The sequence below is a fragment of the Pongo pygmaeus genome, chromosome 4 (assembly GCF_028885625.2).
Source record: "Pongo pygmaeus isolate AG05252 chromosome 4, NHGRI_mPonPyg2-v2.0_pri, whole genome shotgun sequence".
In the NCBI taxonomy this organism is placed as follows: domain Eukaryota; kingdom Metazoa; phylum Chordata; class Mammalia; order Primates; family Hominidae; genus Pongo; species Pongo pygmaeus.
In genome coordinates, this window is record NC_072377.2 from 6733257 (window position 1) to 6747566 (window position 14310).

General features: G+C 52.3%; 1 protein-coding gene across 2 annotated transcripts in view; it reads left to right on the plus strand.

Moving 5' to 3' along the window:
• The first annotated feature begins 6100 nt into the window (after positions 1-6100).
• Positions 6101-14310, plus strand: part of TENT4A (terminal nucleotidyltransferase 4A) — a 43560-nt gene continuing 35350 nt past the window's right edge. The window contains exon 1 of one of the 2 annotated variants that reach the window (XM_054488274.2): positions 6101-7373. In XM_054488274.2, coding sequence (XP_054344249.1) covers positions 6661-7373 — 713 coding nt within the window. In that variant the 5' untranslated portion in view covers positions 6101-6660. The remainder of the gene's footprint in view (positions 7374-14310) is intronic. The other variant, XM_054488273.2, reaches the window with a different exon arrangement.

Here is a 14310-nt window from a genome sequence, read left to right on the forward strand (position 1 = left end):
ACCATACCCCTCTTCGGGGTACATCTTTAAAAGTGCTGTCCATGGCACACCCTTCCTGTGCCTGGCCTTGGCCAACAGCCTCACATTGGATTTCTGCTGCCGTGCTTGGCCCCTGGCCACTGACAGCCCTGGGGAATTTCTGTCCTCAGGGCTGTATCTCCGGACATTTCTCATCCTGGAATGTCCTCCCTCTGTTAGGCTAATACTCTGTATCTTCTAGGATCAGTCCGGCAACACCTCTGGGTTCCCTTGCCATGTCTCCCACTAGTACCCTGCACATGTGTGTACATCACACACGTCTCCGTTTGTTGAGCTGAGAGCTTCTTCGGGCCCTCACTCAGAGACGGAATTTGTCATCTGTATGTGCTTGATGCTGGGGCCCAGCAACTACCCCTAGTCATGACAATCCAAAGTGTCTCCAGACGTGGCCACACGTCCCATGGGAGACACAGTCAGCTCTGGTTGACAACCTGCTCTAGAGTGGTTGGAAAGAAGAGGCATTTCTTGTGGGTTGTATTCTCTTGGTGGGGCTACTCTATTCAAGGACAAAAACTAGACTTCATCAGAACATTCAAGCCTCTGTAGCAGGCCAAAAAGTGTCCTCCCAAAATTCACGTTCACCCAGAACCTCAGAACAAGACCTTATTTGGAAATAGGGTCTTTGCAGGCTCTCAGAAACAGACTTGTATGGACTGAATTCAGAAGAGATTGCAGGTGGCAGACACTGGCAGGACATGAGACCCACTTCCTGCTTCTTTACTAACAGACCCAGTTTTTTTTCAACATGGTCATAAGTCCACCACAAACAATGGCTCACGATTGGTTTAGGTCATTCATGATCATTCTGTGTCTCATCCTGTGTCTTAATTTCCCAGACTCTCTTGCAGTTGGGGTGGCCTTATAACCAGCTCTAATCAACAAGATTTGAGGACAAATCTGACACGAGGTTTCTTGGAAAAAGTTTGCTTTTCTGATACAAAGGGTCACAGACAGCAGACACTGTCCTTCTTCCCCCACCTCCTTCCTGTGGACATGAGGGCTGGAGCCAGAGCAGCCTTTAGGTAAAGGCCAGGGGAATGTCAGACAGGTCAGCTCGGACATCCTGGGGCACTGGGCCACCATGCCAATGGCCCTTTCTTGCTGGATTTCTTATTGCAGGAGTAAAATAACTTTCTTATTTAAGCCTCTGTAGTAGGTTGCAAAGTGGTCTTCCCAAAATTCTGGGTGAATTTTGGGAGGACACTATGCAACTTCCTAGTGTCCACCCAGAATGTCGGAACAAGACCTTATCTGGAAATAGGGTCTTTGGCGGTATAATCAGTTAAGAATCTTCAGATGAAATCATCCTGGATTTAGAGTGGGCCCCAAATCCAATGACTGATGTCCTTACAAGAAGAGAAGGCATAGAGAGATACACAGGGGAGGATGTCACGTGATAACAGAGGTAGAGGTTAGCATAATTCACCCCCCGATTCTCCCCCTTCCAGTGCCCCACACCCCTTGCAATGTGATGCAGCTCCTTCCATCAAGAGGTGGAGGCTTCTTTCCCACTCCTTGACTTGTCAAGTCCTCGCCACTTGCTTTGTCTCACAGAATGGTAAGGAAGTGATGGCATGCCAGTTCTGAGCCTCGTGCATGTCTGCTTGCACTCCTGAAACGCTGTTCAGCCACCTGAGAACAAGCCTGAGTCAGCCTGTTGGATAACAAGAGACTGATGGTCCTTGTCAACTCTGTCAACTCTGGTGCCCCAGCTGCCAGCCAGGCTACTCTAGCCCAGCCAGCCTTCAGCTGATTGGCCAGCTGAGTGGAGCAAGATCAGCTGTGTTTGACCCAGAGCAGCAAAACCACCTAGTTGATTTGTAGACTTGTGAGCAATACCAAACACTTATTTTAAGCCACTAAACTTGGGGTGGTTTCTTACCCAGCAGTAGCTGACTAATACCTACACACTTTCAGTTACTTGGCACCTGTGAGCAATTGAATTTGGGAACCCCGTTTTAGGTAGAGGTTTTCAGAGTTCACTGTGTTTTAGAATTACTCAGAAAATTTACTTAAAATAGAGATTCCTGGGCTTGCTCCTAGAGAGTTTCGGTAGATTGGGTGAGCTCTAGGTATCTGCATTTTGACCAGCATTGCTAATTCTGGCATGGGTAGTCCATGGAATACACTTTATAAACCATTTTTTTCATGGGAATAAATCACTAAAATCGTGGTGTAATCTCTAATATTATTCCTCTTCCAATATCCGAAGAGAGAGAGGAGAGGGTTTTGGCCCAAAACGGGAATGGGCTGCACTTCTCTGTAGAAATTGATAAAGAGAAAGATCTCCCTTGCCCAGCATCTCAAAAACTGCATTTTACATTCAGTATTGTTTCTTGATTGCATTAAGAAATACACTGCAGCCGGGCACGGTGGCTCATGCCTGTAATCCCAGCACTTTGGGAGGCTGAGGTGGGTGGATCATTGGAGGTCAGGGGTTCAAGGCTAGCCTGGCCAACACAGTGAAACCCCATCTCTACTAAAAATACAAACATTAGCCAGGTGCGATGGCACACACCTGTAACCCCAGCTACTCAGGAGGCTGAGGCATGAGAATCACTTTAAACTCTGGAGGCGGAAGTTGCAGTGAGCCAGGATTGCGTCACTGCACTCTAGCCTGGGCGACGGAGTGAGACTCTCTCTCTCTTTCTCTCTCTACACACACACACACACACATATATATGTATATGTGTATATATACATATATATACTGCTTTTAATTTACATAAAAATATGATCATATATAAATAACAAAACCTTGGTTTTAATTACAAAATGTTGTTTGGTGGCTGGTGGATCAAATTAAGGAGGATTAGCTAGAGGCAAACTGCAAAGACGGAGTATGAGGCAATCAAGAAAAACTTAAAATACCTAAACAATGACAACCTGTGTAACAGATCCTGGAAGCTGGACAAGGGCAACTGCCCGTGTCCATTCCTGCTGGGCCAATCAATCAGCTGCCAGTCATTCTGCCAATGTTCACTGAGGACTGATGTGTCAGACAATCCTTCAGCTGGTGCACAGCAGGGACAGGCCAGTCCTATCCTCTCTTCACGGAGCATGCATTCCAATGGGGTGGGGGACACAGATGATAAATGAGATAAAATATATATGAGGTGGTATAGTGTCCCCTAGAAAGATATGTTCAAGTCCCAACCCTGGGTGCCTGCGAACATGACCTTATTTGGAAACTCTTTGCAGATGTAATCAGGTTAGGAGGAAGACACTAGGGTGACCCTAATCCAATGCCACTGGTGTCTTTCTGAGAAGAGACACGGACACAGGGAAAATGCCATGCGATGATGATGACAGAGAGTGGAGCGATGCATCCGCAAGTCAAGGACCCAGGGAAACGTCATGCGATGACGTGTCAGAGAGTGGGGTGATGCACCAACAAGCCAAGGAATGCCACGGTTTGCCAGCAACACCAGAAGCTGAGAGGAGAGCATGGGCAGACTCCCTTACAGCCTTCAGAGTATACACGGCCTTGATGACAACTTGATTTTGGACGTTCAGCCTCTAGGACTGTGAGAGCATGCGTTTGTTGTTTTAAGCCACCCAGTTTGTGATATTTTGTTACACAGCTCCAGGAAACTAAGGGAGAAAAAGCAAACAGGGAAGGGAAACAGCGGATGCTGAGGGTTATGTTTGCAGTTTAGACTAAAGAGCCACTCGGACGTCCTCACTAAGATGGGGAGGAGGGAACGCATGCCAGGCAGATGGAACAGCAAGTGCAAAGGCCCTAAGGCAGGAGTGTGCCAGCTGTGCTTTTGGCTGGTATTGTTTGGGTTAGGGAAAGCACTGGGAGGTGAGGGCGGGGGAAGAGGGGAAGGACCAAGGAATAAGGGACTTGCAGGTCATAGCAAGGTTGTTCCATTTTGCTGAGTGAGAAAGAAAGCCACTGGAGGGTTTTGAGCAGAAGAGTGGCATGAACTGAATTTTTTAAAATGTCAATTTTTAATTCTGGGATACACGTGCAAGACGTGCAGGTTTGTTACATAGGTAAATGTGTGATATGGTGGTTTGCTGCACTTGTGAACCCATCACCTAGGCATCAAGCCCTGCATGCATTAGCTATTTATCCTGATGCTCTCCCTTCCCCTAACCCCCAACAGGTCCCGGTGTGTTGTTCCCCTCCCTGTGTCGATGCGTTCTCATTGTTCAGCTCCCACTTATTACTGAGAACATGCGGTGTTTCGTTTTCTGTTCCTGTGTTAGTTTGCTGAGGATAGCGGCTTCCACCTCCATTCATGTCCCCACAAAGGACATGATCTCATTCCTTTTTTACGGCTGCATAGTATTCTCAGAGTGGCATGAGCTGATTTTCAATAGTAACATCTTTTTTCTTTTTTAAAAAGGATCACACGAGCAGCTGTGCGGAATGTGGGAAACCAGCTAGAAGGCACTGCTTTAAAATGGACGGGTGACGGGAAGGAGAGTAAACAGGGGTGGAGGGAGGAGGAGGAGGGGTAGCAGTTGGGTTCTGGATGTTTCGGGCAGTGGAGCCAAGAGGATGTGTTCATTGTGGACAGAGAGAGGAGCCAGGCATGACCAAGGATTTTGGACTGAGCCATTGGAAGCAAAGAGCTCCAGAATAACGGCTGTTTGATTTGTGTGTGATTTTCTGTTTACTGAATGCACGTTCTAATCCTTGGTCATGATTTCCACATGTACAATATGAAGGCATTTGAAAACGTCTGAAACATTCATTTTTATTACTAAACACCACCACTTGCCCCAAAGCCTTTGTATGGAACACACGGACCTTTCCTGTTGGAGCGATGTTTGGAAGGTCAAGTGCTTAGTAATGTCTACTCATCTGTGCTAGAGACGAGGGGTAGCATTTACAACACGCCGGTAGGAAGGCCAGGTCCCGTTCTACCTAAAAGGCTTGGAGCCCGGGCGCCACTGGGCAGCTTCAGGGCCCTGGCCCCGGCAGTGCACTTGCGGGGACTCCCCCTGAAGACAGGTCGGCAGCCGCGGGGCCTCACGTCGCCCAGGCTCGCGGGGCACAGCGATGATCAACAACGACACTGGCGTTTGCTTTGGACCTCACAGGATGTGTGGTTGGCGCTGTATTCCAAACAGTGCCACTGTCAACCCGGCTTCCATCGCGCTCGGGACACCGGGATGGCAAACGGCAGGCTGTGGATGGCGGGCGGTTTCCCACTGACTCCTGCCCGCTCGGTGCAGCTGGAAAAATCGAAGCCGGCGGCCGGACGCGCCGCCCACCAGCCGTTCCTCGGCTAGCACTGCCCATTTTGCCCAGGGAATTAACTTGGAAGTTTTCACTTCACTTTGCGCACACAAAATCATTTTAAAAAGCAAACCAAACGCCTGTAGGCAGACCCGCTAGGCAGCAGGACTCCGCCGCGCGTCCTTCCCGGCTCCGGAGCGGCGGAGCCAGCCACCCGGCACCGCACGCTGGCTGCTCACCCCGCGAGGTGCAGTGAGCACGTGGGCCGACGCGCGGACCCCAGAGAGCGCAGCGTGACCTGCTGCACGGACCCTCGAATGAGAGACCTGGGGCGGGATCTGCGACCGGGGCCCGCCCTTACGTCAGGAGGGAGGGCCGGCCGGCGGGGGAAGCGCCTGCGGTGGCGTTCGCTGCCCCTGCCCGGCTGCTCGGAAACTTCCACCGGTGGCGGTGGCGCTGACGGCCACGCTGCCTTGCGCACGCGCAGCGTGGCTCAGGCGGCAGCCCGGCGACACCGGCCCTAGCGCGCATGTCTGCACGCCCCGGTCTGCGTGCCGCGACGGGCCGAGGGCGGCGTGCGGGCCTTCCAGCGGCTGCCCATTCCACCCAAACCCGGCCTAGTCTGGAAGGGCTCAACGCCGCCGCCTCTCCCTCCAGCCCCTCCCAGTCGCGTAGCTTCTGACGCCGTCCTCACCCCGCCCGCGCCGACTGGGCCCCAACGCGCAGGCGCGGTAACCACGGCGGCGGTGTCTAGTGAGGATTTGAAATCGGTCGCGCGTGCGCACCGGCGACACGGCCCGGCGACCAAGGCCGCGCTTCCTCCTGCCGCCCCCGTCCCCGCCCCCTCCCCCGCCCCTCATTGGAGCGGAGGCGGTGGCGGTCCCCTCCTTCCCCCGCGCTGTCGCCGCCGAGAGTGTCTTTTCACCGCCGCCGCCACCGCAGGAGCGCCGAGCCAGCGGCGCGAGCGTGACTGAGGGTTAGGCGCACGGGCGGCGGCGCCTCCCGCGGGTCCCTCAGCCGCGCGGCGCCTGGGCCCGCCCCCTCGGCCCCGCCGCCCGCCCCTCTCCGATGGCCTCTCCCCGCGGCCCGAGTGGAACGCCGCCGCCGCCGCGGCCCCCGCGCCCGCCCCGCGCCGCGTGAAACAGGAGCCCCGAGACCGCAGCCGCCCGCTGGGACGCGCCAAGCGCCGGAGCCGCCCGCCGCGGCCTGCCCAGGGCCATCACCGCCGCCGCCGCCGCCCCACGCCGGAGCCCGACGGGAGCGCGACTCGAGCAGGAGGCCGGGACTCGGCCCGCCCGCCGCCGCCGCCACCGGCCCAGGCCCGTCCGTCCGTCCGTGCGCGCGCGGCCGGGCCTCGGGGCGCGGCGGGGGCGGGGCCGCGTCGGGGCGGGCGGGCGCGCGGGCCCCGCGGGGGCGGCGCGTGGATGGATCCGCGCGTGGCCTGGATCCAGCCCGAGCAGAAGGGGCCGGCCAATGCCCTGTGGATGCAGATCTGGGAGACCTCGCAGGGCGTGGGCCGCGGCGGCTCGGGCTTCGCGTCCTATTTCTGCCTCAACTCGCCGGCGCTGGACACGGCCTCCGCGGCGGGGGCGGCCGGGCGGGGCGGTGGCGGCCTGGGCACCGCGCTGCCCGCCGCGTCGCCCCCGCCGCCGGGCCCCGCCGCGCCCGCCGCGCTGCCCCCCGCGCTGCTGACGGCGCTGGGGCCCGCGGCCGAGGGCGCGCGGCGCTTGCACAAGTCGCCGTCGCTGTCGTCCTCGTCGTCGTCCTCGTCCAACGCGGAGTCGGGCACCGAGAGCCCCGGCTGCTCGTCGTCGTCCTCCAGCAGCGCCTCGCTGGGCCGGCCGGGCGGCGGCCGCGGCGGCGCCTTCTTCAACTTCGCCGACGGCGCGCCCAGCGCCCCCGGCACAGCCAACGGGCACCCCGGGCCGCGCGGCCCCGCGCCCGCCGGCTCCCCGTCGCAGCACCAGTTCCACCCGGGTCGCCGGAAACGCGAGAACAAGGCCAGCACCTACGGCCTCAACTACCTGCTGTCCGGCAGCCGCGCGGCCGCTCTCAGCGGAGGGGGCGGCCCCGGGGCCCAGGCGCCGCGGCCCGGCACCCCCTGGAAGAGCCGCGCGTACAGCCCGGGCATCCAGGGGTGAGTGCGCGGGGAGGCCGCGGGGGCGGGGACGGGGACCATGGTCCTGGCCGGCGCCCGTGGTGCAGACACCCGTCCCAGGCGCCCAGGCTATTGGAGGATGGATGTTGAAGGCGAAGGCCAAGGCCCTACTCTGCACTGAAAGTTTTTTTTTTTTTTTAAATGTCAAACTCATTTATAGTGGAGTGACTTGCCCAGATCCTACAAGTAACGGTGCAAGAAAGGGGTTGCTGAGTAGGACCTGCAGGTATTTGTCTTTTTTACTCTTGAGATTGGGAACGGGAAATCGACTCTCTCCCCCTCCACCCCGCCTCCGGGCAAGTGAGGAACCCCTTGTCAAAGTGGGGCGTAGATAAGCGTGGAATTTCATGTAAGTTAAGTTGCAGAATAATTTAGTATTGCCAGGAACTCAAATCACGTCGAAGGTAAATATTAACCTTTTTAATTTCATTTTTTAAAAAAATTTAACTGTCAAGTTAGAGGTGATTCATGTTTTGGGGGTGTTGGGTGCTTTAATTTCGTGCTGCAATTAACATAAGCATCGCCTATGGTTTATAATCATTGGCTTAATTCAAAGAAAAAACAGATTTGTCATATGTGTCTATTCTTTGGAAGATGCCATTTTTATTTTAAATATTTCTACATCCGCCTAGAGGGAATTAGAGGCTCTACTTAAGTTTAGTGCACTTACAGACTGCAAGGAATGAAACGAAAGGTGGTGTGTGTGTCGGGGTTGGAATTGTCCCAGGTGAGGCTGTTCAGGTGTGATGCTGTTGACGCAGCCCCTTTGCCATTTTGGGCTTTTCTGAGCGTCTGCAAGTAATTTATGTGTAGATTGTATGTCAGTATTTTAAGACTTAAATGATAATTTTTCCTTGCACAATTTTTTCCCCCAATTTAAAAAACAATTAAGGATTTGCCGGGGTATGAGGGTTGTTGCATGCAGTAGAGTCCTACAAATAACCACAATTGCTAGGTGTTGGGAGTTCTTACAGTGAACTTTTTCTTGTAACTCTGTTTCTCATTTGAAGTATGTTGGGAAACACGAGTTGATACTTCTTTAAAGCGTGTGATACACTGTAATAGCTGCATGTTCTGTAACTTGTTTCACCTGGCTTGGGCTACAAGCGATACCTTCTAAATTCCCCGAAGTGTAAACAGGCAGTGCAGACGCTGGCGGGAGCGCAGACTCCTCTCCTCTCCCTCCAGTTCTAACCTGTAGAACTTTCTGAGAGCAGGTGGTTGGGAGCAGTTTCTTCTTGATGAATAGCAATATATATACCTAAGGGCTCGCTTGGGGAGGACCTTTAGGTTTCCAGCCTGTTATGTAACTGGAATGGACTCCGTTTGTCTTAGCACTAGAAAAAACAGGAAGACACGTGGTCTCTGCCAGTCTTGGGTTGTACCTCTGCTCTTAGAAAGCGGTAGCGCATCAGGCCCCGTGCACCTCACTTGGGCTCCCCGAGCTGTTTCCTCCTGGTAACTCTAGTCAGGCTCAGTAGGTAGTGTTGCTTTTGTTAGTGAATGAACCCACTAGGGTCAGGTGCTGTGCTAGAATCTGGGGATCTGGGGCAGGGACGGCATGGGAGACACAATCTCATGATCTTGACCCACCCTGAAACCTGCCTGCAAGTGCCGCCTGCCTAGAGCACAAGAGTACCCTGCTCAGTTGTGCAGGTCCCCTCTCACGCTCTTCGTCACCCACGTCCAGTCTCTCATCACATGCTGTTTGTTTGGCCCTTTTAATCTCTCCACCCCTCATCCTCCCTCATGCAGGCCTTGTTACCTCTGTGGAGATTGCTCAAGCAGCCGGAGGTGCCTTTGATGCACTCTGGTCGGTCCTGCTTGAGTCCTTTCCCATCACGGCTAATGGGGCAATCTTCTCTGCCAGCAGGTCTGGTCAGATTCCCCTTCACCCTGTGATGTCACCTCCCCCATCTCCAATCCCCCACATTAAAGACTAAAGCCTAAAACTCAGCAACACCTCCAGGGCTCTTCTGCTCAGATGGCCCTGGGTCCTGGCTCCTGGCCCCACCCCTTGCCAACCTGTTAGAACGTATCTGTAAGGCAGTATGGTGTAGGGCATGAGAGGGCTCTGAAGCCCGCCAGGAGGTCTGGTTTGATACTGCAGTCATGCTCTTGGAACTTTCCTTTTCCCCTTTGCTGGAGACCTCTCCTTGCCTGTCTCTGGGTGGTGTGTACCATGCCTCCAGTATGGCCTTGGGTGCATCCGCTTCCTGCCGTCTCTGCCCAAAAGGGCCTGTGAGGACCACCTGCTATGTGCCCAGAAGGGCACGGTGACCTCTGCTTGGGCTGCTACTCCAGCTACTCTTTCAGAAGTAAATCTAAGCGGTGGTAGAGTTGGGCCTGTGGCTAGAGGAGGTAAGGTCCCCCCGGTGATCATTTCCACATGGCCCCTTGGTCCTATATGAACTAACCTTTTTGTATGAAGAAATAGTTCTGTCTAGAACTTGCTTCTGGCCATTAGCTTACCCAGAGTGTTGAGAAAGGACACCAAAAAGTCTTTCAGTTGTGGCTTAGCTAAGGAAATAACTGAGTTTTAAAGGCACACCTGGGCTGGCCAATAGTAAAGGACCTTGTTGCTGAGAAGCTGCCTGGGGTTGTGATATAGTCCCAGGACGTGCACTTCTGAAAATGCAGTGTGCATTCCTCATGGGAGGATGAGCCTGCTGTGGAGCATTGACTGAACCCAGTTGGGTCTTTGCCTGGTAGCCCATGTGGCAACCCGCACTATTTGTCCTTTTCTAGGGAGGAGTTTTCTGCCCTTGGACACTTTGCCTGGTGGCTTGGCCTTGTGAGACTGCCAGTCTGCCTTCTGCCTCAAGTAGGATGAAGAAAAAGCAGGTGAAAGAGGACAGGGTTTGGTGCAAGAACCTTCAGAGGAGAGGAGGTGAAATGCTCCTTTTGGCTCTGGTTCTTATTCCATTGTTTGATTGAAATCCCAAGCCTTTGTTTTGGGAATGGTGTGCTTAGCGTGAGCTGTGCTGTCTACCTGGGCTTCTGACCTAGAGATGTTGGTCAGGTGTGTGGACGGGCCCTGGGCCCTTTGCATCCCAGCCTCTGGCTGCTGTCACTTGGAAGTGCTCTCATCCCCTGACCCAGCAGGGCTTTGGGCTGTTGTTACTTTGTCATGGTCGTTCTAGCAGCTTTGGAAACCTCTTCAGGTTAAAAGTCTTGCATAAGTGAGAGTGGGAGCATAGCCCTCAGATATTTGGCCACATCCTTACTGGTGTGTTACAGAGACCCAGGAAGAATGGAGTTGAACGAAGACACGTGCAGGTGTCCCGGGCCCTGAACAGCTTCTATTCAGAGTTTGGCCTTTCGAGGGCTGTGCCATCTCAGGTGTGCCTGCAGTGTACAGCAGGTGTATGCAACTTCCTCTCTGCAGGTTTCTTGGTATTTAATCTCATCTTTTGATATCTTCTATTAACTCAAAGGAAATTCTGTTCTTAGTTTGAAGTCTGAGAGAGACCGACCACTGTCGGCGTAGGACATAGTCAGCCATGCCCCACAAGGTCCCTGGTGAGAGTCGTTTCCAACTTGGTGCATGTTTTTCTCAATTCTTTCTTGCGAAGGAGTCAGAGCTTGGAGGCGCAACCAGGATCCCCCCTCTCCCTCTAGCCTGACCTCACTGACATAAAGTAGAACAGGTGTGACCTGTCCGGAACATCCTTGTGATGCTCAGCAGGGCCTGCTGCAGAGCACGGGAGGCATCACTCTTAGGGGTCTTTCCCTCCCGTACTTTCCTGTGAGTGTCCAGGATGCATGAGAGAGGTTGTTGTGAGACCTGCGTTAAAGGGTGGCGGTGGCATTTGTGGACCTTGCTTTCTGAGTTTCACTCTCTGAGTCCCAGAGGTATAAGCTTGTGAAGAGAAGCGTGCATGATCACACTAAGCAGATACTTGCTCCTGCACTGTTGCAGGAGGAAGAGGAGTTAATTTCATCCATCAACTCTTCCAACACTCCTTCCATTTAGTAATAGCATCACTTGTTCCTGTCTTTTGTTCCATGGCCAAGCTCCACAAGGTGAAATTGAAAATCGACTGCAAGACACTGGCTGTGCTGGAGTTGAGGAAAGTTTTGCTGGAGAACTGCTTGCACCGTATGTCCAGTCACTGATAGACGAGGACTGGCCAGGTCAGGACAGCTGACACTTGGAGAAGGGGCTGCCCAGGAGGGCATGACAGACTCTGGAAAAGGAGGGTCGGAGTATTAAACTGGCTGGGAATGAGAGGCCTCCAATCTTTTAGCAGAAAAAAAAAAAAAAGGCTTAATGCTCGTGCTGTGGAAGTCAGAATGAAGCAAAGTGGGTTCTGTCTTGCTGCTGTGAGCGTGTGATGGAACAACAGTGTCATTTGCTTTTTCTCAGAAATATTTAATGCATGTTTGTGACATAATTTTTCAAAGTAATTTTAAGTAAATATTTTAAAGTAAAAAGTTCTAAGATTTGTGTCTCAAGGTAAAGTCTCAAACGTTCTTTGGTCACTATTTAATATGAGATTTTGTCCTCATTTTAAATGGATTCATGTAAGCGTCCTGTGGAAGAAGAGTTAATAGTTATCCTTGGAAAATAAGAACTTTTTATGCCTCAGTTAGGTCATATGGTTTAGGATCTGATTTTGTAATTGTGGAGTAAAAAAGGTTAAGAAGAAAAAAAAACAGTAAACCTTGAGATTCAAATTCAGAAACTTGATTTTTGAGGATGCAACCAGAATTTGGACTAAAGGTACAGAGGGGTGGCAGAGTCAGACCACCCAGACTTGCAGAAGATTGAAGAAGCCGCAGTGCTGCCGTGGAGAGGCCCTTTTTAGGAGGTGTGGCTGGCTTGTCAGTGCTTCCTCTTCTTTGCAGTGAATTGGATGGCAAGCCTCGCCCTCTTTGAAAGCTGCCACTCTGAACCTGCCTTGAGAAGCACCTCAGGGAGGGCAGGCAGGTGGTCTCAGTCAGCACTGACAGGTGTCCAAGTTACCTGACCTGTTGTGGACATGTGCTTGAGTGAGGTGGCCAGGATGCCTTTTCTCCCAACACTGGGGATGCACACTCATGCAGCATCCTATTTTTGAGATTTCTATGTTGTGGTAGTTCTCTGTTGCTGTGTAGCAAATTAGCATAAACTCAGAGGCTTAGAAGAACACTCACTTATGGTCTGGCGGATTCTGTGTGTGAGATCAGGGATGGCGGGGCTGGGTTCTCTGCTCAGGCTTTTGCAAGGCTGAAGTCAAGATGTTGGCGAGCTGTGCTCTCAGCTGGCACTCAGGGTCCTCTTACCAGCACATTCCTGTTATTGTCAGAATTCAGTTCCTTGCAGGATGGAAGTCCTTGATTGCTTGCTAGCTGCCAGCAGGGAAATTGGGTAGGGCGCTGTCAGCTTCTTAAGGCCACCTGCATTCCATCTGCAAAGCAAGGTACTTTGAATTTCTCTGATGTTTCCCGCCAGCTGGAGGAAGCCCCCTGCTTCTATGGGCTTGTGTGATTGAGTCAGGCTGCTGCAGATAACCTGCCTACCTGAAGGTCATGTAGTAGTACAACATGATCATGGTGTGATAACCTCATCAGAGCCACAGGTTCCAAGGAGTAGGGTGTAGGACCTTGAGGGGAGGAGGTTCTTTTGTGGGTAGACTTCCCCTGGCGTGGAATCGGTTGATGAGGATGTTGTGGTTCTTCTTGTCCAACACTTTTCCCCTGACTGGACTCCAGCCCATCGCAATGACTCTTGCAGATTGCCGGTTCCGTCCTCTGGCTTGGTGGTTACTACTGAACTCAGGCAGCCACCATAACCAGGAGAACCTTTCTGTGCTGCACTTAGATGGACATTCTTTAAAATACGTCATTTAAGAAAAGTTTGCAGGACTACTCGGGAGGCAGAGGCAGGAGAATCCCTTGAACCAGGGAGTTGGAGGTTGCAGTGAGCCAAGATCGTGCCACAGCACTCTAGCCTGGCGACAGAGCGAGACTCTGTCTCAAAATAAATAAATTAAATAAATAAATAAATAAATGAATAAATAAATAAAAGTTTTCAGGAAAGCTGTGTGAATATATGAAAATACGGTGATTGAAAAGTCCTGTTCACAAGGTGTCCTGCATTGGCTAGCTTAGGAAAGGGGTCTTTCCTATGCAGGTGGGTGTTGATGACTTACCCAAGAGTCACCTCTGGAACCCTGTTCTCTTAAGTTGATAACAGTCCATCTTTGCTTTGCAGAAGATGTGGGGAACACTTGTCCTGCAAGCCCAGGTTCGTAGGAATGTTGGCTTCCCCAGAACCTTGGCTTCAGAGCACCGTGCCTCCTTTAGGAGGCACAAGAAAACTCCCACACGGTTCTTCCCTCTGTCCCTTCCTGAGCCCCCTCTGAGTGTTTGGCTCTTGTGGAGTTGCTGCTATTGCAAAGCTGACCCCACTGCCCTCCTGAGTCTCCTCAGGGAAGGCGGGGCTGTATTGTAGCCCGCATTCTTAGTGCCAAGCACACGGTAGCCACTAAGTAAGTATCTCCCAAGAAAGAAGAGCAGGAGGAGGATCTGCCAACTCAGGAGAGCAGGTGGGGGATGGCAAGTCTTCGGAGTATTAATAAACCAAATGCTAAGGGAAACTTTTGTTGTTTGTCTTAGAATTTTAAAAAAGTCTGTTGCAGTTTATCTGCTTTCCTTCCTGGAGAGTGGCTAAACTAGTGTTCTGTTTTACAGTGTAGAATGCAAAAGCAGAAAACAGTCAAGAAAATTCTATACTGTATTTGAAAAACGTCATCATTTAGTTTTAACTGCTCTTTCTTTCTTATTATAAAAATTAATACCTAACTATGAAAAGTTAGAAAGCCTGGAGAAGTATGGAGATGAGTTGTCCACTATTGGGCCACTAGAGAGCGCCCTATGAGCCTGTCCCTGGTGTCCTGGACTCTGGTGGTGTGCACTGCATTTGCTGGCA